The sequence below is a fragment of the Aptenodytes forsteri genome, unplaced genomic scaffold, assembly GCF_000699145.1.
Source record: "Aptenodytes forsteri isolate BGI_AS27 unplaced genomic scaffold, ASM69914v1 Scaffold22, whole genome shotgun sequence".
Taxonomy (NCBI): domain Eukaryota; kingdom Metazoa; phylum Chordata; class Aves; order Sphenisciformes; family Spheniscidae; genus Aptenodytes; species Aptenodytes forsteri.
The window spans coordinates 157,831-183,506 of NW_008795688.1; the positions used below are offsets into that span (position 1 = coordinate 157,831).

The 25,676-nt window shown below is 52.1% G+C and overlaps 1 protein-coding gene across 5 annotated transcripts in view; it reads left to right on the forward strand.

Moving 5' to 3' along the window:
* PIK3R6 (phosphoinositide-3-kinase regulatory subunit 6) overlaps positions 1–21,593 on the forward strand; it is a 38,121-nt gene extending 16,528 nt beyond the window's left edge. For all 5 annotated transcript variants that reach the window (XM_009282791.2, XM_009282793.2, XM_019473010.1 and 2 more), the window contains 18 exons: positions 1,510–1,593; positions 2,737–2,828; positions 5,579–5,647; positions 6,142–6,274; positions 7,663–7,732; positions 8,111–8,294; positions 9,060–9,207; positions 10,428–10,514; positions 10,971–11,427; positions 12,102–12,201; positions 12,977–13,099; positions 13,615–13,725; positions 15,304–15,394; positions 16,106–16,176; positions 16,423–16,513; positions 16,997–17,067; positions 18,178–18,290; positions 19,049–21,593. In XM_009282791.2, the coding sequence (XP_009281066.1) occupies positions 1,510–1,593; positions 2,737–2,828; positions 5,579–5,647; positions 6,142–6,274; positions 7,663–7,732; positions 8,111–8,294; positions 9,060–9,207; positions 10,428–10,514; positions 10,971–11,427; positions 12,102–12,201; positions 12,977–13,099; positions 13,615–13,725; positions 15,304–15,394; positions 16,106–16,176; positions 16,423–16,513; positions 16,997–17,067; positions 18,178–18,290; positions 19,049–19,205 (2,252 nt within the window). In that variant the 3' untranslated portion in view covers positions 19,206–21,593. The remainder of the gene's footprint in view (positions 1–1,509; positions 1,594–2,736; positions 2,829–5,578; positions 5,648–6,141; positions 6,275–7,662; positions 7,733–8,110; positions 8,295–9,059; positions 9,208–10,427; positions 10,515–10,970; positions 11,428–12,101; positions 12,202–12,976; positions 13,100–13,614; positions 13,726–15,303; positions 15,395–16,105; positions 16,177–16,422; positions 16,514–16,996; positions 17,068–18,177; positions 18,291–19,048) is intronic.
* Positions 21,594–25,676: the final 4,083 nt, after the last annotated feature.

Genomic DNA, 25,676 nt, shown 5'->3' on the forward strand with positions numbered 1-25,676 from the left:
GCCCAAAGCACCGCCTGCTCCACCAACCAGACCCAGCCCAGTTGGCTTTATCTCCTTCCAGCGCCAAGGAAGGATGTTTGGAGGCTGTGGTCCTTGCGCGCTGCTCTTAGATAGTGTCACCCTGGCTGCCTCCTCTGTTTCTTGTAGGTAAAGATGAGTGCCCACCACTGTCCTCCTGCCATCTCTGATGTTAGGGAAGATGGAGCTGTGGCAGAAGAGGGTGTGGAGGGAATGAGCAAACTGAGGAGCAAAACTGGGCAGGAAATGTGGTGGTAATGACAACAATCCCAAAAGACAATCCCATGTGGATGAGACAACTCAGATTGGGCAGTATGTGCCTGGAGCTCCCTTAGGACCTGGATAAATTGCTCCTTGCTTGCATCCTTGCCACTCAGGCGAGACCTGCTCGGCCACTGCTGGCAATGGTCCAGACCCCAACGGTGAACACGGAGGCAGGAACCTGCTCCGGGAAAGGGTCCTGCGATACGGTTACCACAAACATCTGAGATCCTTCCCTGGATCAGGCCATGTTCTGGCTGCTCCAGCCTACAACTTCCTGCAGAAGGAGAACATCACCTAATAATACCCAACTTTACATAATGCTTTTTTTAATTACAACGGAACAAGAATCGTTTTGCCGATAGGGAAAGAAAAGCCCAGTGTAAGAAGGGACACAAAGTCAGGCCGTGGTGGAGTAAAGGGACCTTGCAGCTTTCCCGTCCGATACCCCACGTGCTTTCAGGGCTGACTTTTATTTTACATCTGCGATGTGTCGGTAAGCATGGCCAGCCAGCTGTCATGCGAGCTCACTTGTGACCACAAGCCCTCGCCCCATGTACAAGTCATACCCCAAACTGGGTCTGAGGTTGTCAGACCTATTTTTGGCTGAGAGCAGGATGCAGTTTGGTTTTGGTGCGTACAAGGTGCGTGTGGTGGTTGCCAGGCAGAAGCACCGACCTCGGGTCCCTGCCTGGGGGAGCAGAAGGTGCTCGGGGCCCGTGGGTGGGTGCTCACACATCGGGGAGAGGCTGCGAGGGGTCGCTGGTGGAAGGCAGGAGGTGACATGTCCAGGCTGGTGGCTCTGCCTGGGTTTCCCATGAGAGGTGAGCTGCCGGTGCGGGCAGCAGACCTTCTTGCAAGAGTGCTCCTTGCAATGGGTATGAGGTTGAGGCGGAATCCATGCAGTGCCAAAACACAGAGGTGTTTCTGCTCTTTCATGGTGCCAAGCTGTGGTTTAATTTTGTTAGCTTCTATCTTTAATGTGTGGGGTTTTTTTTTTATTGAACAAGGGGAGACAGGGGCTCTGCAGAGCTCATGCATGAGCAGTCCTCTGCAGAGCTTCTCTACTGCCATGTCCCTGCAGGAGCACTTTGCTCTCCAGTATGGCTCCAGGGGCCACCAGCTGGTGGGGTGGCATTTGTGGGGTGGCATTTGTGGGGTGGCTTGTCCCTGGGTGCTGGTCTCCCAGTGGGGCTGGCCTGGCTGGTCATGTCCTCTTTGTCCCTGCAGAGTTGGAATCGGACATCCTGCGCCGCGTCCGCACGCTGCTGCGAGAGCTGGATGGGCACCACCCCGCCTGCCAGTGCGACCGAGGTAAGGTGGACCCCCAGCATGGCTCCTGGGGGTCAGCAACCGCTGTCCCCGGCGCTGCCTCACTGCGGCATTGGTTGGCCCCAAACCCCCACCACTCCCCTCTCTCAGACGATGCCAGGGTTAGGGGGACACGGGGTGGCCTCACCTCCCTGGCACTGCTCTGCCTTTCCTAACCTGCTCTCGGAGGTGCTAAATCTTTGGCAAGTTCCTGGTGTCTGCTGCACACCAACCTCAGCAGCTTTCATGCCTCTTCTACGTGGCTGTTACATCCTCTACACCCTTCACTCGCTCAGGGGGTCCAACGTTGAGGTGGGACATCAAATGCCAGAGTTTGTGAAGCTGTTCCCAGCTCTGACACTGACTCACTGCACAGCCCCATCCAGTCACTTAACACCTCTGAGCCGGTGTCTTCCCGTCCCTCCCTGTGGGGGTATCGCTTTGCCTCGCACTGCTTAGCTCCTCGCTAAAGAGTCAGTTGAAATCCCTGTGTTACAGTTTTGGAGAATAAAACTCTAGTTGACCCAGCAACTGGACTGCTACAGCCCTAGGAAACTTAATTGATTTTGAAAAATTGATTTTACTTGGAGTGCATGGAATATTTTACAGTTAATTAAATTTGATTTTGTGTGGAATGAGCCTTGACATCTGCAGGACTGAGCTGCTTTGTGGTCCTTGCTCTGAGTGTGAGCTATTGGCAGCCAGCGTTCAGGTGCTGTGTGCTGGGACCAGCAGGAACCCAAATTCCTGGGGGCAGGCAGTAAAAGCAGGCAGTCATAAACAGAGCAACAGAGGGAACAGGAAACAAACTTCATGTCCATTGCCCTGCCTTGCTTTTCTCCAGCCCCCCAGTCCTAGGATCTCTGGGACCTTTTTCCAAAGTTTTCCCAGTGTAAGAGGTATGATACATCAATGCTGCATCTGGAATCAGGGCAGCAGCATGACTTGTCCCTTGCAGAGGGTCACTGATTGAAGCAGAGGGCAGAGAAGCCTGGTTTAGCTCTGATAGTGATGTCAATGTAGCATCCCAGTGGGTGATTTTTGCAGAAACAGTGCTCAGGTCTGCTGATTCCTCTGTCAAACGCTGTTCCTGACTCATCGCTGCTCTGCTCTGCAACCTGACCTCTCTTGGCTTTCACTTCTCAGGAATGCTGCGATGGACCCTGCATAAAAAAATTGACCAGAATCCCAGTAACAGCTCCATCCTGGTCAGGATCCTGGTGAAGGAGCTGGAAAGGGTGAGTGCTGCCTCAGAGATGTCCCCTGAGCGCCGGGCTCGGCCCCTCTGTGGCGTGTGCCCTGCTGCGGGGCTCGGGGGAGCAGAGGGCTGGGGACTCAACTCCACCTGCAGGGCTTTGCCTCCCTCCTGGGGCATCCCGGGCTCGAGATGGCTAAGGTGTGTTTAGGGGCCTTGAGCCTAGCTGGGGACTCTGGCTCATAGCAAAGAGTGGAAAACTCTGTGGGACACCAGGGCAGAGCTGTAGCTCATCCCCAGCTGATGGCTGCAGGGACCAGCGTTTGCCCCAAAAGTGACAGCGAGCCATGGACAAAGCAGGGAATCTCCCCAGCCTCCTCGATGCCACAGCAGCCAAAGGCAGCCACAGCCTTTGCAGCTCGCAAATAGCACAGTGCGAAACACTTCCGACCACCCCCAAATCTCCCTCATCCCACCCCAGCCAGCTGTAGTCACAGGTAGAGTGGAAATTTCTCCTCCATGTCACTCATTTCCTCCCCAGCGGGTGTCAAAGCAGAAACGTCTAACCCAGTATCCTGTCCTGAGAGCATCTGACGGAAACCTTGTGATGGATTTTTTTCATTGATTTGTCTTGTCATTTTTTGGTCTCGTGTAAACTTTTAGCACCCTCAGCATCCTGGCACGACCTGGTTTGTGGTTTGATGAGATGTCATGTGTAGAAGTAGCATCTTTTCTTTCTTATGAGCCTGCCTCATCTTACCCAGCGCCCTCTCATTCCGGTGCAGGGAGAAAGAGCCCATGTCCCCCCTCCACCTCCTCCTCCCCACCTCGGTGATGAGCCCCTGCTAGTCCTTTGTGCAGAAACCTCCCCATACCATTTTCTCCGCATCTTTGCTGTTTCTCCTTTTGAGCTGGAAGCTGAAAGCAAGCCACCTTGCTCAGCACTGCTCAGTTCCCGATGGAGCCACCTTGCTCAGCACTGCTCAGTTCCCATGTCTCTGGCCAGCTGCTGCTCAGCCCCGGGGGGGGCCAAGCACCATCTGCAGAGGCTGACCTCCCTCCATCAACACTCCCGTGTCACACACTTGAGCCACGTCAGCCCAGCATGGACCCCTGTGCACACATTGCAGCGCTGTAAACGTCGAGTGGTTATTCCTAATCCTCGTTTCCTGCCTTTTAAGCAGCTCTGAGGCTATTTGCAGGCTGTCTCTCTCATGCTATGGCAGTTTAGCTTCCGTCAGTGCCTTGGGGAGGGATCTTACCAAGTGGCTTTTGCAAATCCAGCTAGACAGGAACACCCACATCACCCTTGGCTATGGATCCAGGGATTCCCCCAGAAGGCTTGAGGTCTGCTTTCCTCTGCAAAAGCCGTGTCAGTCCCTCCCCGTTATACCTATTATCACTCTGCTACTCTTATCTTTCTTTGCCCAGGAGGGATGTCAGGCCTCATGGTCTGTAATTCCCTTCATCTCTCTGAAGCTCTTCTTGGAGATCAGCATCACTTTTATTTATTTATTTATTTATTTATTTATTTATTTATTTATTTATTTATTTATTTATTTATTTATTTATTTATTTATTTATTTATTTATTTATTTATTTATTTATTTATTTATTTATTTATTTATTTATTTATTTATTTATTTATTTATTTATTTATTTATTTATTTATTTATTTATTTATTTATTTATTTATTTATTTATTTATTTATTTATTTATTTATTTATTTATTTATTTATTTATTTATTTATTTATTTATTTATTTATTTATTTATTTATTTATTTATTTATTTATTTATTTATTTATTTATTTATTTATTTATTTATTTTTATTCCTCTGGTACAGCAGCAGCTCTGAGCAGTCAGTACCAACCACAGATAATAATTCAGCAATTTCATGCTTGAGTTCCTCGAGGGCTCTGGGCAAATATCAGCTGGTCTCAGCAATTCACTACTATTCATTTTATTGATAATTTCTAAAGCTTTGCTGCCATCAGTTCCATTTAACTCAGATCCATCAGCACAGCAGCCCTGAAGAAAGGTGCTGGAAATATCTTCGGGATGGAAATATCTTTCCCAGGTTTATCCAGGGGCATTCCCATTTCTGGAGCTGTCAGTTAGAGCCAGGCTGCAGGGAGGGGCCAGGGCTGCGTCGGCTTGAGCAGCCATCTGGCTTCCCACGGGCCAGGATGGGGATGCAAGAGCATCTCTCCTTCCTGTCCACTCTGGTCCCACACCCACCGAATGTAAAACAGGCTTTTTCCAGAGGGTTCCCAGTGGTTTTATATTTTCACATGAATTTTTGCAACAGAAAGGAGCTCCCTAATGAGCTCAGTTAGAAACTTTTGCTCGCTCGCTCCCACCATGACTGCTGCATATGCGCTTCGCAGCTCTGGGTGTGCAAACCATGCTCCCGCAGCAGCTCCCAGAGCCTTCATGTCCCTACAACAATCTCCAGCCCTGTGATGTGGTGGTGGCCACGGCAGCGTGGTCCACCCCCCACACCCTTCCCCAAGGCTTGGCTTGCATGGGATGCCCACCAGGCAGGACCTGTCTGCCCCAGGGACATCCTGCCGCCCTGGTGGCCTGTGGAGGGACCCCAAACCCCACCTTGACCTGGGGAGCACCACCCCTGAGCCAGAGTGGATTCCCGTGCTCTCCCTGTGTGCCTGAGTCGCTGAGCAGCACGTCTTGGTGGCTGCGGTGGCTCCCCCGGCTCTGGTCTACGCTGCTGCCCATCCCAGCACCCTGCCAGGTGCTGCCTGAGCTGACTGTGCCTTTTGGTCCCACAGGCGGAGCGAGGTGACTTCAGACATTACATCATCCCCTTGCTGCACACGCTGATGTACACCTTGATAAAGGTAACCTACTGCGGGCTTCACTGGGGCAAGATCCAGGGAAATCAGAAGCCACAGGAGGGACCACCTGGAGTCACTCAGCACCTATTCCCGTGCTGAAATATCCCGGTACCTGCCCAGCAAAGCCCTGGGACTGCCATGGGTGGACTCAACTGTGCATTTCCCAGCGTGATGTTTGATGGCTGAGACACTGGCACCTGTGACGTGTATGGGAGTGACAGGTCCTTCCAGTTGACCCCCTTTTCTGGAGGTGTTTAGGTGCCTGATGGTGCAGGAAGCCACAGCCTGGCAAAAATGTGTGCCCACAACCCTTCAGTGGGTATTGCTGGAGGTTTCCAAACTATCCTAGGGCCTGGTTCTGCTTCATATATTGCATTTAAATCCATATTGAATTTGGTGTAGCTCTGTGCCCTCCCACCCTGGGGTCTGTTGTGGGGAGAGCACCGTTAGGGATCACTGCCTGTGGCATCTCCTTCACTGCCCCTTTCTCACTCCAGGCTCCTTGCATCTCTGACGAGCTCTGCAGCAGAGTGTATGATTTCTGTAAGAAGCTGCTCACCCTGCCCAAGCCTTTCTGCACCATCGGTTTGGACTACGCTGTCAGGCTGAAGATGGAAAGGACAGCACCAGGTACGAGGCCTTCCCTGCTCTGCCCATGCATGGCACGGTGAACGGCTTGGGTCCTCGAGGCAATGGTAGTGGGGGTTTGGGGGGGTTTCCATACCTGAGCTGGCCTTTGCCTAATGCAGCGAGCCATGGCAGGGATTTCTGCTTGGGGCTGGCCAAACGCTTGTGGGGGGCTCTTTGGGATGCACTGGATGGGAGGGTTCGCCTCTCCTGATTTCAGTCTGCTGAGCCTTAGTTACTAGCAGAAAACCTTGGGGTCCTCCTGCTGTCAGTGTAGGCAGCACCAGAGTCAAGTCCAGCCCATCTAAGGCCAGGTATATATACACCCTCTGTCTATATAGGAAACAGGGTGCTTATGCTCCCAGCCTGGGCATCTCAGTAAATTTTGCGGAGGTCTCCTTTTTGCAAAGCGAACTCTCCATCTGAGATTGAGTTGCAGGCTGTCCAGCACGGGCTCTCCCTCCACTACCCGTGCATCAGGTTTTAGACACTAAAACATCATTGGTTTCTGCAGAGAACAGTCCCTTTTAGAAAGCAAGCCAGAGGACAACTCTATTTCCTTTTTTCTCTACGTTGCTCATTAAAGTTCTCCTTGCTGAAGTTTTCTTTAATATGAGTCTGTAAAAGCAATCCTTTAAAACAGTGCAAGGTGTTTTACCTCCTCCCCTGTGAGGTGGAGGTAAAATATGAGAAACCTGGTGGGAAATTAGAAAGTGCCATTCTTGGTAGTCTCAGCCCATCGCCATCACCCCGATCACTCTTCCCCAGTACCACTTTGCCTGGAGCTCCAAGGTCCACCTTTATCTCACCTGACTTCTGGTAAAACAATGATTCAGTGTGGAGAGAGGGGGATCTCCAACTGAGATAGGAGCTTCTTTTGGGGCACCACGAGGTTCACAAGGTGATTGCACGCCGTATTAGGTTTCTGACCGAAGCGGAGTGGATGTGTCTTCCCTGCCCCAGAGCAAGGTGAGGGTAAAGTACATCCCTTCTGATTGAGAAACGTGTCGTACTCTTCATATCTACCCAAACGCTGTCCCCCGATGTGGCCCCGAGGATGGAGGCCGGGAGTTGGGCTCTTCCTCCTCCTTCCGACTCTGCTCCCAAGCTCATAACCCACCAAACAAAGGAAGGGAAATACAGGAAATTGTCCCTGAATAGAAGGGGTTTTCTTTTTATGTAGCATGGCCTATCTTTGTCCTTGACTATTTTTAACTCTGGGCCTGATTCTTGGCTCTTTTACTTCATCTCTCCAGCAACGGGTGCTTGCCGACTTGGCAGACCCACCATCAGCCTTCTACAACCGGGAGCAGCGCTGAGCTGTTCCAGTGAGTTGTGCTGTTATTTCTCATGCTCTGATTCCTGCGTGTTTATCTTCTTGCATTTGCTAGGTATGTTATACCAAAGAATGGTCATCTCCGAACAAAGTCTCAAAAGTGACCCGTACCCTTATCAGGAAAAGTGAGTAGTGCCTCCTCTAATGGGTTGTTACTTTTATTTCTTTTATAGTCTCAGTGAAATCTGTCCTTCCCTCCGCTCTGAATTAATGTTGGATGGAACAGACAATTTGGACATAAACCATGTGGCAGCACGTGGTCTTGGGGGAGCTTTGTGTTGGAAGAAGCACATTCCTCCCACGTGTCCCAATTTTTTCTATGGTCCTGGGAGGCAGGGAGCCTCCCTTGGCAGGGAGACAGGGCAGAGAAGGGGAATGTCAACAGCAACCCTTTTTCTCTGCACGGGATAATGGAGACGTGAGCTGCTCGTGCCAGCCCTGATGTCGGTAACGGGGAGTCCTCACCTCATCTCCCTCTTTTCCCATTCTCCTGCCCCATGCAGGATTTTCATCTTTGCTGATCCGGAGCTGCTCTCCAAAGCCATCTGCAACGCGCTGGTCACCGACACGGAGGCAGCTCAGGTCTCCCAGAGCCCCCGGGCGTGCATGTGCTATGTGATCATCCACGCCATGCAGGCAGCCCTGGGCGAGGGCTGCGACGTCAGTGGCTTGAAGAGGAGCCTCCAGGTAACTGGCACCACTTCTGCGGCACCACGTGTGGTTTTCCAATGGTCTTGCTCTTGCTGGGCACCTCAGAGCAGGGAAAGGTTTTTTGGCAAGTGGAGAGACCCCCTCAGCTCCTCACTGCTGGTCTCCATTCCCAGTAGCCCCAGTGTTACTTGCAAGGCTGGGCTACAAGCAGAGCTGGTGTTAAACTAAAAAATTCTTCAAATATAAAAGAGGACCTACAGGTTTTGAATCTTCAGTTTGAGTCTTCAGTTTTGCACAGCAAAGCTGGGCTCTGCGACTGAAATATAGGCTCCTCTGTGAGCCACTGGTCATTGCAAAAACATTTCAGCGGAAAAGTTTCAACCAGTTTTCTCCAAAACCTCTTTCAAGGAGCTGTGGGGCCACAGTAAGACAAATGTCTGGTTCAGAAAGGCAACTTTGCAGGGACTCTCAGCGATTCCACTCCAAGGACACCTTGCTGTCCCCATCTCCTGAGGGTTACTTGAGCTGCCAGCTCTGCTGCTGACTCCCCGAGCTCATGGCAGCTGGGAGCACAGTGCCCATCAGCTGCAAACCTGCCAGAAAAAAGCTTTAAGCAGACAGTACAGCCGGTATCTCTCCTCCTCCAGTCTTCCCTGGGGACAGGAGGACATTTGTGCCCTCTGTTATGAAACAATTTTTGCAGGACTCCTTTGCCCTCTTTCTGCCCGCTCCCGTGGCCCTGCCCGTGGAGCACCTCCTCTTTTCACGCCTCTGGGTGTTAACAGCTGCTCCTTGCGACAGGATATGCCCACGAGCGACGTCGAACACTGGTTCCAGCAAGTGGTGGCAGCAGTTGAGTGTGCAGGAAACGAGGCGAGCGCAGACCGTGGCCAGCACGCAGCAAGGCTGGAAAAGATTTACCGCGCTGTCCTCAGCTCCTTGCAAGCAGGTGAGCTCCCGGCCAGCCATGCATGGTGGGTTAAGGGAGTCGTGCAAACTGGCAGGCCCCTGCCTCGCTGCCGTGTCCTCGCCATTGCCCTCCTACATCTGTCCATCCCCACCTCCCGTCTGCCTCCACTTTAGCAGCATCCCATCCATCAGGACCAGGATCAGGTCCTTGCAGCCTGGCTCCTTGTGGTGACCTGATGTCCAGGATGGCAAACTACACATGGCAGTGGAATGCAGATTTGCCACCTGAGGAAAGGCACCGTGGCAATCTCTGCTGCTGCTTCAGCTGCCTTGAGGCCCAGAGACATGTCTCTGTCGTTTGCAAAGGGTGCCATAGGTGTCAACCAGGGTAGGTTGGACAGACTCTCTAGTGCTCTGCTGGTGTAAGATACATCCTGCCATGGCCTAGACTGGAGAGACACTGTGCACCACTCCCTGAAACCTCCTTGCACTGATGTGGTGGACAGTGGTACTGCTATCTCCTTCCATCCCTGGCAGTGCTCTGTTCCAGCCTGGTGCCATCGGGGCTATACAGACTATAACGAATGTTCCTATCCATCACAGCTCCTCACACAAATCTGGGGTAGACCAGAGGGAAATGGGGGTCACACTTCCCTCTTCCTGGCTACTCCTGGTGGAAGGTCCCTGCATCCCAGGTCTTTCCCCAACAATAGCTGGAGATTGTCCTGCTGCAGATATGGGGAGGAGCAGTCCGTGGTGCAGGGAGAGGAGTGGGACCATCTCCTTTTGGTGGCAGTGAGCTATTGAACTGTCTCGCTGCTTCTCACAGAGCCATAATGGGTTAAAAATAGCCAGCAATGGTGGGGTCAGAGAGCTCCCTTGCGTCTCAGCTGAGATTGGCAAGAGAGGTCCTGCCATGTGCGTCGGAGGCCCAGTGCTAGAAGAATGTTTTATTTATTCTGCAATCCCTCTGCTGTCTGCAGCAAAGCAAGGTCCTTCACTTGCCTGTGCCTGTCTCCCCATCTTCATTTCTCCCTTTCACTGATGGTGTAGGTACCTTCTTATGGCTCAATTTGTGAGAGCAGAGGTCTGTGATTACAGCCTCAGGTCTGGCCAGAAGGCGACCAGGGTGGGAGAGCCCTTGGGGTCAGCACAGGCTACCTCAGCCAGTGTCTGAAGCACAGCACCGGTGCGGGTTCATGCACCTGCGCAGGAAAACTGTCTGCTCCTGTGTGTTACAAACATCCTTGTTTCCCTCAGGCGATGCTCCCTTAGGAGGGCTGCAGGGTACCCCTCTGCCCAACCCCAGCATCAGCTTTCACCTCTGGACAGAAGACGACCAGCTCTGTGAGTGCCCTGGGGGGCTGTGGCAAGTTTGGACGGTGCCTGAGGCTGGGAAGCCTGTGCAAAACATGTCATTTAGCCCTGATTCTTGGGCAGTGAGTTTCATAACCACTGCCCAAGGGCCAAGCTTGTGGAGGCTTGTGCTGACTGTACCAGCCTTCCTTCTTGTGGGGTGTCGGGGTCATATCAAGGGATTAGGGGGGGAGGGGGTGAAGGAGATGAGGGGGGGACCCCTGCGGGACAGGCTGCAGCAGGATGCACCCAAAGTACCTGATTTGAGTGATATTGAGCTGTCTTCATGGTGCAGCATGAAATGGAACTGAAAGACTGACTCCTCTTGCACCTGCTGGTGGAGATATTGACCCTCTGGTTTGCATGAGAAGAGGGGAGCCAGGACAGGACTAGGGCTCAGCTGGGGTTTGGTTGTATTTCCCTCCTTGAGCTCCTTTCTGCCCACAGGGAAGGAACTGGTGATGTTTATCCGCCCGCTGTCACAGAGCTGTGAGCCCGACTGCCTAAGCCAGGACCTGGACAACTTTGAGATCCAGGACATCATTTCGGACTGCGAGTGCTGCGAGCAGACCCGTTTCTCTGTGCTCTCCACTGACAGCGGCATAGAGCGAGACCTGCCCGCGGCAGCCGAGGAGCCCTTCGCCCCCTGCAGCACCGAGACAGAGCAATCCCGGCTCCAGAGGAAGGGTGGCATTAAAAAAAAGCCATCGCTGCTGGAGAGCATGGCCTTCCTGCAGGCTGGCTGCAACGGTCCCGGGGCGAAGCCCCCAGCGAAGCCACAGAGGAGACCAGGCATCCCCCCAGAGCCTGCAGCCCCGCTCCAGAGGCTGCACACTGCCCGCATCGTGCTGCTGGGGGACGACCGGATCCTGGGGCGCCTGGCCCAAGCCTACCACTCTTTGAGGTAACCAGTGGCCACAGCCTCTTTGGCTCTGGGGGCTTGAGGAAAGGGAGGACAGAGTGGGGGCTTGCTCTTCAGCCTGTTGAAGCAGCCAGGATGGCTGGGGATGGGGTTGGGCTCCGGTGTTACTTGAGGCAGGATGGGACCCAGGTGTTTTGCATCCAAATGCATCCATCTTCACCAGGTGCATGGCATCATTTGGCTCTGTTGGCCCAAAAGATGCACACAGGGAGTTTTTCCCTTCTGTCTGTGGAATGAGTTAAATGAACAATAAATGAGGCAAGATGTTTTCCTATGCAAAAGGGAAAAATCCTAAAGAAAAGATGTTTTCCAGCTGCCCAGCCAGCTCACCCGGGGCAGGAGACCGACGTGGGATGGGTCTGGGTCATGGTGTAGGCAGCAGCCTGGGGAGCAGAGCTGGGTGCAGAGGGGGCTGCTGGTCCCAGCTGAGAGGCCATCTGCGGGACACCCCTTAACCCCATCATCTCCCCTTGCCAGATTTGGGAACCCAGGGGCATTACTGTCATTGTGTCACACTGGGCAAAGGAGGCGTGCAAAGAGGGCATGAGCTCCTGTTGCAGAGCAGCTGTGGTCTACTGGCACTGCCTAGCCTTGGCCAAGAGCCATTTTCCTCCACCTTCCCCTTGTGACACAGCTATTTATTTTTCCATTTCAAGGAAACGAGAAACACGGCGAGTTTTCCTGACTCCCAGGCTGAACCTGCAATTCTACTACATCCCGGTCGTGACAGGGCAGCCAAACACCTTGGCCGTTGCGGTGAGTCTGGGCTCGGCAGCTCCAGGCGCTGCCGCCTGCTGCCAGCAGCTGACGGTGTTTTTGGAGGAAGAGCAGGGAGGTTTACAGGAATTCACATCTGTTAATGCCTAGTTCCTAGAACCAGGAGGAGGGGAGCCAAGACAGGGCGGCTGGGCTCAGTTTGCAGACTGATTTCAGGAATCCATCAGCTCCAGAGACATTCAGGTTGCTCCAACCACCCTGACAGGTGATACCTCACAGCCTAGAAATGGTATTCAGTTTTGCTGCTATGCCCCAGCTATAGGAGGATCGAGGGAGCTTTAGCAAAGGACTGATGCTTTTCTCACCTCCCAAACACTTAGGGGAAGCGGTCACCCCTTACGGAGGGCTTTGCCTGCTTGGTCGTGGCCCCAGTTTTAGTTCTGCAAGTCACTACCTTGCAGTTTATCTTGGGCAAATCTCTTCCCCTCTGACAGCCTCGAGACAGCAATAAATAAACAGTCGCACTTCTCACAATATTTTAAACTGGCCCAGAGCTGGCTGTGAGTCCTGACAAATGTGCCATTATAAAAATGAGTATTTCTTCTTTTCATTCTTCACTTAATTTTTGTTCTTGAGCACCTGCTAAACGAGTGCTGCAAGAAGTGTTTTGCTGTCTTCTCTGGACCAAGCAGGGAAGGTGGAGGGATGGGGGAGCTGCTCACAGGGCATTCGTGCCCCAGCTCCCTCTGCCTCCTCTATGGCTTCCAGTATTTTCAGCCATGATCCTACTCTGAGCTGTGTGTTTCTCCCGCAGGACCACGCTGCCACCGGTCAAGAGGAGCTCTGCGAGGTGGCCGGGTACCTGGGCAGAGCCGACCCGTGGTACGAGAGCAACATCAACACGCTCTGCCACATGATTCCCAAGCTGGCCACCATGGTACGAGGGAAACCTTCCCACCTCCCCAGCCTGGCCCGTTTCCCAAACACGTCTGCCGTATCTGAGGATGAGCTCGTGCCCTGCAGGGCTCCTCTGTGCCCCAGATAAAGGATTTCTCCTTGCAAACCCCTCCCCGGGCCCGGCAGCTGGGAAGGTGCATGAGGCTGACACCGCCCCAGCCCACAAGACCCATTCGCTGTGTGATGGGCTTTTTTGGCCAAGGGACAGGAAATGGCAGATTTCAAGAAAGAAAATGTAAATGAGGCATTTGCTGAAATACCCCAGGCTCTCATTTCCTGGCAGTTTGAGCCACCATCGATAGCCTACAAAAAAGGCTGGTAGGTGGGCGCAAGCTTTTGCTTCTCCCATTCGCTTTTACTAGTTATGGCAGAGGCACTCAGCGCTGCCCTGGGTGACAGCTCATTGCTCATTATTTATCTAGGAAGGCATGAGGGTTTGTGGCAGTGTTTTTGAGAAGTGACTGTGGCTGATCCATAATATGATTTGCCCCCCAGCCTTCCTCTCCGAGCAAACATCTTGTGACTGATCTGTTCATCACTGATGTGATCGCTTACTACGTCCGCATGGGCATCCAGCCCGTCTGCTTCCAGGTCTACGCTGTGAAGGTGGGTGCCACATCTCTTGTGCCTTCACGTGGCCCTGCAAGGGCTTGCAGAGCCCCACTGCTGGCAGAGCTGTGCAGAGTCGATGGGATCCAGGGGCTTTTGGCAGATCTGAGCCTGGATCTCTGTGCTCCCCAGCCTGTTCCCTCCTTGCCAGACTCTCGGGTCTAGCGGCTCCCTGTAGCACAACTCAGCCAGAGCCAATGATCCCGGGAAGGCTATTTCAGGATCACACAGGTCAGCAAAGTGAACCTTGGAATTACCCTGTAAGGACAGATTTCCTGCTCTGCTGGACTGGGGTTAGCTCAGGAGCTCTGGCACCTCCTGCTGCTTTAGATGCTGTAAGCAAACAGGAGTTTTCTGAGTGGCTTTGCCAAAACCTTCCTGTACCTTGCAGGGGCTTTGCAGGGCTTCCTGAAACACCGTTTTATTTATTTCCTGCCAGCTTTTCTCTGAAACGGTATCAGAGTGAGACCTGGCATTTGATACGAGAGCAAAGAACTACTGTATTCGGTCATGTAACATCAACCCCGCATCTGCTGCTCTGACAGTTTTCCCCCTTCAAAGCTTAGGGTGCCACCGATGCACATATCTCCTTTTAATCTACTCATAGCCAATGTGGTAACCTATTGCAGCAAAGGAGCAGCCATTTCATGAGCAAACTGGCATGTGGCTTGCAAAGAGCTGGAAGAGCTTTGGTAATTACTGGTAGAGCATCACTAGGACTTGAACTAATAACATGTAGCTTGTAAACACTTGGAGCACCTGGTCCTCAGCTTGTGTGGCTGGGGATTTTGGTTTTTTGATGAATTTTTATTCCACTCTTTCATCCTCCGAGACAAAAATCAAAAGGAAGTGAGAGAGTGGGTGACTCAAGCAGGGGAAGAAGAACTGACTCCTGATGTGGTTTTCAGATAGAAGCACCTAACCTACCCTGTTGTCATACAGGGTGTGATGCTGCTTCATCTAGAAACACTAAGCCTGTTTTGCCTTTTTGGTTAGGACCACACTGTTCCTCTTTGGCTGCAGAGAGTTTTCCTGGAAGTGAGGTCAGGTCCCACAGGAGTTAGACATAGGGCTAGGAGAGGTTCTCCAGGACCTTATCCTCACATTTTGCTCAAAAGAAGCCCATGACAAGAAAATAATTAACAGGTCTGAAGTGACCAGTTGATTTAGGTGTATCAGATAGAGAAATTACGTGCCTTGAAGCTAAGCCAGCATCTGTAGTCAGGCCTGGGAATCTGCTCCCCTTCACCTGGGTTGCCTCTGGGTGGATGGCTGGGAACAGACTCATCTGTGAGTGCGCAGTGACACCCAGTGGCAGGGGACACTGCCCGTGGCTCTGCTGGCCAGGGCCACCGGGCTCCTGGCAAGGCTTGTAATGCTCCTGGGCTTCAGAAAGCAGAGCAAAAGCAGTTCTCTCCATCCCATAGGCCCCCCGGCTGCCATGATGAGGTAATAGATTCCCTTTGATGATGTCACACCTGGGTACTCTGGAGAACCTTTTGATGTCACAAGCCCAGTGTGACGTCACAGGGTGACTGAGGAGGAGCTGTTCTTAGAGATTTTCCTGTCTTTCAGATTTTCTTCAATGACCCGGCGCAGGAGCCGGCCGAGGATGTGTTCCTCACAGAGCTGCGCACCCAGGTGCAGGAGAGCATCTCCCACAGAGGTGCGTATGTCCCCCCAAGCTGAGCCCTGCAACGGGGGCTGCCATCCAGGGCGGGGGTCCTACCAGCCCCACCTCCCACTCATCCTGTCCCTCAGCCTGCAGCAGTCAAGGCCATGCCATGGGGCAATATCCCTTGTTCCCTGATGAGCAGGAGGCCTCCCTAAACATCTCCATCTCCCTCTTGGGCGCATGACACCAGGCTAAATGAGAGACTTTGTGGTCACTGGCCAGGTCTCAGCCTGGTTTTGTAGACTGTGGCTTTGGTTGGCTTCACGACCCTCTGAAGTTGAACCAACATCATATTTTTGTTGAGGAAACAAGCTGGGCTTTACAGCCATCCCCTTTGCCAGATGTTTTCCCTATTAGAAATTCTGCTTCCTTGAGTTGCCAGTGATGGGACGAGGGTGCTTGAAGGCTGGACTGTTACAGAGGTCACATCCAGCCCTTCCATCAGTGCACCCCAGTGTCTGATCCAATGGATGCCTGCCATTGCAGTTGGGCACAGACCCTCGATTGAGTCCATCTCACTGGACCTGTTAAGTGCACAGAGCCTCGGCTCCCATAGGCAAGGAGAGAGGGGCCGGTGCGCCAGACCACAGCTGCTGTGTGACCGAGGGGGTGGCTCATTCCATGGGAGGACCCCTCTCTACTGACCACAGACAGCAGCTGGGATGAGCGAAACCTCAATCCTACCCGGTTCTTTCCTTGCAGAGTTAAGCATGACCAAGAAGAAAACGACCCTGGATGGCCCTGGCATAGATCTCACAGTAACATACAGAAAGGTAAGTGGGGCTCTAGGGAGCCCAAAATGTCTCTGTCCACAGGGACCCCCAGCACGGCACAAATCTCCCAAAAGGAGTGCTCTGGCCCTCCTTCTCTCCTCTGGACTTGTACTCCAGGAGAGGACAGAGAGGTTGTGGTGAATTTTAAAAGCCTGTTAGCTAACGCTGCATTTGTGAAAAAATGGCCCCAAACCTCTCCATGTCTAACCTCTCTGCCAGGGTGAATTAACAGAGCCTTTCCTGCAGGTTGTGGTGAGCGACCGGGCGAAGGAGCTGGCGATGTCCCTGCGCTCCACAGGTCTGGTGATGAAAGCCATCCCAGCTGACGAGGCTGAAGGTGGGTTCTTCCTGCTTGAGGCCTTGCAAAGAGGGTTTGCTGAGTTTTCTGGTGCTCAGTAGAGTAACCCTGACCATAGTACTTAGCGCTATGTGCCTGCGCTGTGGGGGTTGAATCAGTGACGTGCATATATTGGTGTCACCGCAGTTTGTGGTTGTGCATTTTCTCATGAATGACGTGCCTGGGGCTCCCTGTAACATGGGGTTCGGCATAACCATAATCTAGGCTTGGAAGCATCTTCCTCTTGCTGCAGTCTTCCTCTCTCTCCTTGCCCTTAACATAGCCTCTGAGGTTTCCACCCTGAGCATGACCCCACGCAAACCCTTAGCCCATGGAGCTTGCTAGAGTCCTCCTTTTCTGCTGTCCTATATATCCCATGGACCCCTGGCAGTGCACCCGAGTGTGGGATCTGGAACCAGCCCCACTCAAAGCCGAGCTGAGATCGAGCCACGGTCCAAGTCTAACGTGCTGTTTCTGTTGCAGATCTGGTGTGTCTGAATGTGAACATCGCCGAAATCGTTAGGATCAACAACTTGTCAGGACGATCGTTCTCAGTAAGTAGATGTGGATGCTCACAGCCCTGGAGGGGTTGGCCCATGCATGGAAATCCCTTACGACAACGGTGAAAGGGGAAACACTCTGTGGGGGAGGAGAAGGTTTTGGGGCCACCCTGCTCAGAGAGTGATTTGCAATTACTTTCCATGGAAAAGTCTAGATTTTTGAGCCAAAGCCCCAAATGCCATCCCTGCTGCTCAATGTCCCATTGAATCCTGTCTCAGGAAACTCTGGAGGACTGAGCTGCTGCTGGGGTGATTCTGTGGCCCCAGGGATGAAGTAGAGAAATAAGGCTGAGCCCTAGTCATCGTGGCTCCACTTGGGTACAGGAGAGGGTCTGTAGTTTTGCGATCAACTCCATTAGCTCCACATCTCCAGCTGCAGTGCCCTCCCCAGACCCCATGTGTTAATCCCCACAGAGCTCACAAGAATAGAGGCCATTGGAGAAATATTTTAACAAAGCATAAATAAGAAGCAGAAACTTCAATGAATCTAATTACCAACTCAGAAAGATGGATATGCAAGAGATGGGACTGAAAACTTGGGCTCCTGTCTTCTTGTTTTACATGAGAGTTCAAGTAGACCCCAAAGGACACGCTGCCCCGTGGGAATGTGTCATGGCAGTTTGGGTGGCATTAAGTATTATTGTACCTTGGTCATTTGGGCTCTGGTGCCTCCAGTCTCTCAGCTGGTATTTTTAGCTAACCAGCACACTTTTGGTTATTTTCACCTGGCTTTTGGAAACACCAAGGTAATGCAGCCCATGCTGCCCACCAAGACATGCCATGGCCCTGGAGAAGAGACCATGCCCCTGGAGAACAGACCATGCCCCACATCAGACATCTCAAACCTTGCAACCTGTGCAAGCATTGCCAGTTTGGAAAGTTTGCCCTTGCAAAATTTCACCAGGTTGTGATAACAGAAAAAGGACAAGAGAGACACTTCCCTCCTTAAAGAAGTCACCTTATGTCACATCTGAGGTTAAAAAAAAGAGAGAAATGTCATCATTTGTCCCCTTCATACCCAGCATGCACACACCACCTGTCACCACGCAGCCAAGGGAAGGGAAGTGAGACACTCACTGGGCTCTTCCTCCTCTCTCAATCTAGGCCGTGGCAAACAGGTTGAAAACACGCAATATCAAAATCAGGAGCACAGAGCAGAGGCCCTTCACGGTGTGTCTGGACAAGGACAGCAGAAGAGCCTACAGGAACGTGATCAGGTGAGAATGCCACGCGTGCCAGGCTCTGCACATCTTACCGGTGACCTTGCATCCCTCCCTGGAAGGGCTCCCAAGGTGGCAGAGCTGTTTCCCAGGGAGTCCCAGTCCTGATCCTCATACATGACAAAAGACCCATGGGCGAACACTTTGCTGCTCCAGGGAAAGCAGGGCAGAGTGGTGCTCTCCTTCCTTTGTGTTTTCGGGTGATGGTGTGAGAAACAAAATGGTTCTTCCATTTTAAGTAAGGCACTGTCATTAAGACAGTAGAAAGATAGGTACCTCCAGGGACAGACTATCTTAGATCTCCTTAATTATATTGTGGAGCTGATGCTCTCTCACTGACTGCATTCCTCACCAGGGTATCTCAAGCATATGAAGGTAGGGGGAGAGAATTCAGCCCTGTGAAAATAGCAGGAATCAATGTGCCTATAGTAATTGCAGTGACATGTGATGTGTTGGAAGCAGACAGACAGGTGGTTCATGGTCCATGGGCCATGTGGAACATACATAAAACGTGAATTTCTGAGAATTGAACTGAGCCAGGCTAATGACACTGGTTTTGTGGTCAAACACTAATACACATCAGCTCATCTTTCCAGCCAAAACCAGTTGAAAAAGAATAAAAGCAGCTGCACATCTCAATATGACAGCCCTCCCTCAGCAGTCAGTGGAGAGACCTGATGTTTAGTCTGAGATCAGACTCTGGCCCTCAAGGGCAGATTTGCCCATGCAGTAAATATGTTCTTGTGCTCTTGCAGCGTGGAAGTGTCTCCTTGCCTAGAGCCCAGCTACTGCCTGCAAAAGACAAGGACAATGAAATTCAGCCTGCACGAAACAGAAGATGTGGGGCTTGTGAAATACATGCCCAAGTCTCTGCTGTTGCCCATCAACACATTTGCAGGCATCATCCAATGAAGAAAACGAGAAAAAGCTGGTGTGAGAGATGTGACATTGGGTCATCACAGAGGAGATGGAAAAAGAAAACACACTAAAAGCCACCAACAGTGATTTTACAATGGTAATGGTGTAAAAAGCTGCAACAGCAGAGGTTGGTAGGGCTCAGGGAGGACAGCTGTGCCCTGCTGAATGACAGTGATGACCGCAGCCAACACCCCCCTGCCAAGGGGCAGAGCGTTGCTGAAGAACTGACTTTTAACCTTTTGCACAAGTCAGGGAAAACCTTTGAGCTTCTTCATTTCAGGAAGACTGGGGAAAATACAGCTGAGGTGATGGTGCTCGCTGTGCTTGTGGATCACAGAGCAGTTGCTATCGGTAATATTTATTATGGTGATATCTCACAGCCCAGCAGGGGATCAGGGCCTGTTGCGTGGGGTTCTGCACAGCAAACTCTTCATTCTGGCACAGGGTGATGTATTTGGGCAAACCAGCAATTATTCCTCTGACTGATTTAGGAAACCTTGTTGTAAGCCTGACCACAACTGGGAGAGCATGTGTGTTTAACGCAGCTTCTATGGAAGTAGGTGGAAAACCTGCTGTTGTTTCAAAGGGGCCACACAAAGTAACAATGAATGGTGTGAAACAGGGTCATGGGAAATCCGGTGCAATATTTGGCAGCGATGAACAGGGCAAGAACAGCTCAGGCTGCCCAGGCAGTGCTGTGGGATATGTTCGGCCGTGAACGGTAGAGATCCGCTTGAAGAAGAAACCTTCTTTGAGCAGACAATGGAGGCTGCACAACAGCTCTTTGACATCTGAGCTGTACCTTTGAGCCCACACGGGATTTCACTGTTGCTTCACTATGCAACCTCTCCGCATCTGGTCTGGAGCCTCATAAGCGCCGGTTGTGTTTCTCCAGCTGTACATCCCGGGAAGAACACCTACAACCCCAGCAGCAGCGGACCTCCTCCGTGAGGTCAGCCAGCAATACCTCTGCATCCCAGCCTGCCTTGCAGTCCTGGTTTGCTCTGTGTCTGCTGTGCGAGTAAGAGATGTAGAAGAGTGGAGTAGTGCTCCTGGGAATGGTGGATGGGCAGGATGCCTGCAAGACTCCTCCTTTCCTTTCCTCTGCTGCTACCACGGTGTAGAAACCCTCCTCTGGTTTGCAGATGGGCCAGGCTGAGCAGTGACAGCACAGCTCCTGCTGCCACCCAGGCTCAGACTAAGCCGGTGTTAAGGATGATCATCTAGGAGGACCCCGTCTTCATTCCAGTTTTTGGCTGACTGAAATAATGGTAGAAACACGGTGTGTATTTATTAACTTTCTGAATGTGATCTGTGGTTTCTGGGGTGTCTCTGGGGAGTCTTCCCTAAATTCACGTTGGAGGGGATTTGGGGGCATTCCTTTTATGACACTATCATTTTTTTTTATTCTCTCGGCTCCCAGATAACTCGTTACCTGGGTTGCCTTCACTCAGGGGTGCTTGTTTGGATCAGCAGCCCAAAGAAAGTGTCCTTTAGCTTTGTATATGTGCATAGCAGCTATTCCCGGTCATCTCTGGCTGTCACTGATGGGGAGTCCCTGGAGCCAGCTCTATGCTACAGGGTGATGCTGACCCAGCTGCAGCGGCATTGGCAAACCCTTGTGTTAGCCACAATGGCTGGGGACAAATCCACCACTCTGTCCTTTCCGTGCCAAGTCTGCCTGGCCCTGGGGAGCTGCACCTCTGGAAAGTCACTTCTGTTTAGCCACCCACACCTGGAACAAGGAGCCCACCTCCAGGTATCCCAGTCTGGGGTACTGGAGAGGATTTTCCCTTCCACAGAACTGCTCTGAGCTTGTGGGTTGTCTTGGCTGGTTAGGCCCCATAGAAATCTTCCTTGCATTTCTTGCCACGTGCACAAGGCTTTAGGGGTTCAACTCTCAGACTTCCCCGATCCCCCTCTTTGCCAACAAGCACAGGGCTGCCGTATTCCTGCTCCTGTCCTGCATTGTCACCTGGCACAGCAGGCATTGTCGCTTCTTGTTCCCAAGCTAAAGGTTTATTCACTGTCACTTTGAATGTACCATGCAGTCCAAAACAACCGCTGAAATACACTACTGGGGGCACAGCAGCTCTAGAGCTGTCGGCAGGTGATGGATTATTTAGCAGTGTAAAAAGCCTCTAGGTCCCAAGAAATATTTAATCCCAAACCAGCACCAACAGTTGAAGGATCATGTTGGGCAACAGCAACATGACCATTTCCTAAGGAAGCTACCTTGAAATGCTGGCAGATGTAGCCCCCCGCTCCCGGCTGAGCCAAGCACAGTCCCCAAGCCTTAACATCCCCTCGTAGGAGTCACAAAGCTGCAGGATCTCAGCAACAGTGTTCAGTTCTTCAGTACTGTTCTTCACCTCCATTTGCTCACAAATAAAAAATTGCTGATGCCCACCAATGCCAGACTTAGGCAGCAAGCATTTGGGCCCTGAAGGAAGCTGAAGTTAGACAGGAGGCTCAAAACAAGTCAGGAAACACCTGCTTGCACCAGCTGTTTTCCTCTGTGACCTGCTGCACAGGGTAACAGGGGGTTTAAGGGGTGATCTCACACCTCTGTGTCCTTGGAGCTTCATTGGGGGGTTCATGTACCCTGGCATGCAAGCCAAATGCTTAAAAAGCCAAGAGACCGTGTGCTGGGTTGGAACGTGGTCTGCGGTGTCCAGAGTTTACTCTGTACAGTTGTAAATGATGTAGATGGATTATAAATTATTTGTATAGGTGTCAGAGATGATCTGTATCAGAAGGTGCAATCCTTTTAATGCCAATTAAAAAAAAAATAGAAAAAACCCAGCAGAAACTGTCAGTTTTGTTGGGTTTTTTATGTTTGCATGTGGCTGGGGCGGGTGGGTAATAAGCTGGTAGGAATAGAAAGACATCAGTGTCGTTCGGCCCTCTGTGGCTGATGTCTTCTCCTCCCCACCTGGGGGCTACATGCTGTGTTACACAGAGAGAGACTTCATGGCCAAAGAGCTCTTTTGTGAAGGGGTGGGCAGATATGGCTGAATTGCAGAAATTTGGAAGCAGGACTCTGTAACCCCCATGTCCGCTGCCCCTCAATTCCCCTCTGTCCCCGCAGACTGTTCCTCTCAAATTCTGTCACTTCAATGCACCCCATTCCCTTAGCAGGGCCAGCACTTGGCCCAGCACATGTAGGCGTGGGCTGGGAAAGGGGTGAAGTGCCGGCTTTCTCCAAGCATCCTCTAAAGCCCGCTGATCCCACTGACTGCAGGACCTGCTCGTTGATAGAGCAGAAACAGTTCATGAACTTGTGTTAATGAATTAGCACAGCTGTGAGAAAGAGAATTTCACAAGTTCTTTTATATTTACCCCTTGAAATCACGGGCAGCTAATGCAGATCACAGAGCATCCATAGTACAGGGACGGTGTTCAGGTATACCCTGTACCCAGGAATTGCCGCTTCAGAGCAGCTCCATCTTCTGCACAGGGCCTGGGTGAAATGCCTGGAGGAATGTGGCAGGTGGACCTCAAGGAGATAAGGGTGGACACGTTTGCCTGGGGACTGGGAGAGCACAGGAAACCTGAGTGCAGGGTGCATTCATAAATAACAGAGCCTGAAGGTAGGGCTTGCAGGCACAAACCCTCCTGGCACAGCTGTGTAAGGGGTTTTACATGGCAGGATTCCCCACCTTCCTCCAGCTCACTGAAGAGACTCCCAGCCTTTCAAAGTCCCACCTGATTACATTTATTTAAGCCATCACGTCACGCTCGTCTTTGTTACACCAAAATGCTCCCAGCTCTTTCTGCGTGCCCAGCTCAATGCCGAGCAGAGACGCAAACAATCCGGTGGATGGTGGCTGACGCCGAGCTGGCTTGGCCAGAGTCCGTGTGCGTCCCTGGCTTGCTGTGTCACCCCACGGTCCCGGCTGCGTCATGCCAGGTCTGGCTCCCAGTGTGAGTCACTGCCGCCTCCTCCTCCTGCACAAACCTGGACCAGCCCGGGCAGCAAGCAGCGCTTTGGCTTCTGCAGGTAATTAAGGCGATCCCCAGCCAGCTGCCTGTGAGCGCTGCATTCTGAACAACCTCCTCCTTCCATCACCACTCCCAAAATACCACCTAGGACAACCTGAAAACACCCACTGGCTGTAAATTATTAAACACTTTGTGGAAAAAAGAATAAAAATCGCCTCTTTTCCAAGGAGCATTCTGCACCAAAATTAAAACCTTCAGAGGCAGAACGAACCCAGCAGTAAGAAATCCTGGTATAGATCATTTTTACATATGGAAAGAAAATTCATCTCCCACCAGCTCCATGTGCAAATCTATGGACTGATCGAGGGGGAGGACAATGCTGCGTGGCCACCGTTAACAGTGGATCAATGTGTCTTCGTCGTACAGCCTCCCCAGCAGCACCGCTGCGAGGTGCCAGGAATAAATCAGCTCTAACAGCAGTGTTCACAGCCCCGTCCATGTTTCATATCCCACCGGGGTGATTTCAGTAGCGCTCTGCTCAGGCAGCTCTTCCCTTTTCTTGGCTGAACTCACTGAGCCCTCCACGGGCACCAAGTGTCCAGGCGGTCCTGCCTGCCTTTGCCCCTCAGCACTCAAGAGGACAGACAGACCGTAAAGCTGGACGAGAGCAGCCTTCAAATACTGCTGGGATAAATGCAGAACAGGGGAAAAGCCCCTCTCAAAGGTGTTTCAAAGCAAGGAAAATGCAATCTCCCCATGTCTTGCTTTGGGTTCATTAAAATTGAGGCTCTGATGGTTTCTGTGCTGCGCTACGCTGTTGGCGTGTGTTTTCTGGGTGACCCCAGAAGCTGGAAACCACTCCATGGGATGTCGGTGTCATGACGGCTCCTGTGAACACTGCATGAACACATGGCATGACACGCAGAACAGCCAGCTACAAAGCACTGTAGTAAAGCAGGACTATGAACACATCACTCAGTGCATGGGAACAAAAATGAAGAGTCTGTGCTGAAAGAAGGGTATTCCCCATCACAAATGATGATTTAGGAGGTCTGACTGCACTGAGCTTCTGAATTCGGTGATTCACGAGTCTATTTTTACACTTTTCCTTGCATCTTGCCCACTCTGCCACAGCAGAGGCATTGCCACGTCTGCCGGGACTGCTGGAGAACACCAGCACCTGAATAACTGTTCCCTTATGGAGACGCATGGTGTAAGTGCTCATAGCCAGCCCTTCCCGAGCTCCGCAGGGCTTGAAAGGAGAGGAGCAAAGCGAAGGCATTAGCACCGAGAGGAGCTGTGAGCGCAGAGCTGTGGGGGTCAGGGGGTGTAGCTGCAACCCCGGGGCAGCTGCCCTAAAGCAGCTTAAACCATCAGGGTGTGAAATTCATTTGGGCACACTCCAGATAAGCTGAAAGCCAGGAGTGATGCAAAAAGGGATAGGTGCTTGCTGTGGGATTAGGATGTAAATTTGTTTTCTAACCTTCATTGAAATAAGCCCTAACAGCCCTGGGGGCCAGACAGGCTGACTTCTACAAGGGAGTTATGGGGTTAGATTACAGTCGCCTGTGATAAGAGGGGAGTGGATATGGCTGCCCAGAAGATGGGCGGGTTACCTGTGAGCAGGCAGGTGCAGATGGGCAGGGGATCCAGGCCAGCCCTGACAGCAATGGGGAGGGATGGAGGGAGCTCCGACGCCTGAGCAAAGCATCTCGAACAAAACCCAGCGCCGGATCGATGCCTTATTCCACTGCAGCGACCCGCTCTGTTGCCCAGGGTCAGCGTGTCCCCGTGGCGCGGGGCTGAAAGCAGGAGGGTTATTTTGCAGGGGAGTGGGCTGGGGAGTACCCAGTGCCAAGGGGTTGCCTTGCTTGGAAACACGTTGTGCGGAGTTGATGAGATTTTGTATGAAAAAGGGAAAGCGTTTCCTCTCTCCTTTGTGAACAGCATGGAAGGTTTTGGTTCTCAAAATCCATCCTGACTCTGAATTGAAGAGTTTAGCTTTTATTTTTCCACATATGGGGAAACACTGCAGCAAACAACGTCTCCTTTTGGGACCTGAACCAAGTTGGAACATTCCTGCCACCACTTCAGGGAAAAAAAGTCCCCCATGTCCCTTATTTTGTGTGTGAGAGGCAGCAGAGCCGCTCTGCTCCTTCTCGCAGTGGCTGGGATGCTCCAGCACGAACTGCCTGGCGGGGGAAGGCACGAGGGGAAAGACCTCGGAGCAGGCGACCGCAGACATCCCACGGGCATCCGCGTCCTATCCCCTGGCGGCCTGGGCCTTGACCTTACCCACAGTCTGCAAATCTCATTCCCTGCAGGATAAGGATAAAAATAAACAACTGTAAGGATCGAAAACAAATGCTAATCTGGACAGGAAGCATTAAGTCTGAGCGCAATATTCAGGCTGGGGCTCACAGTCAGGTTTCGCAGGCCGCTGGCCATGTAGCAAAGCCTGGCTCCCCGCCCGACGGCCCCCCCAACACCCTCCCGGCGTCGTGCACCAGGTGGGGCTCC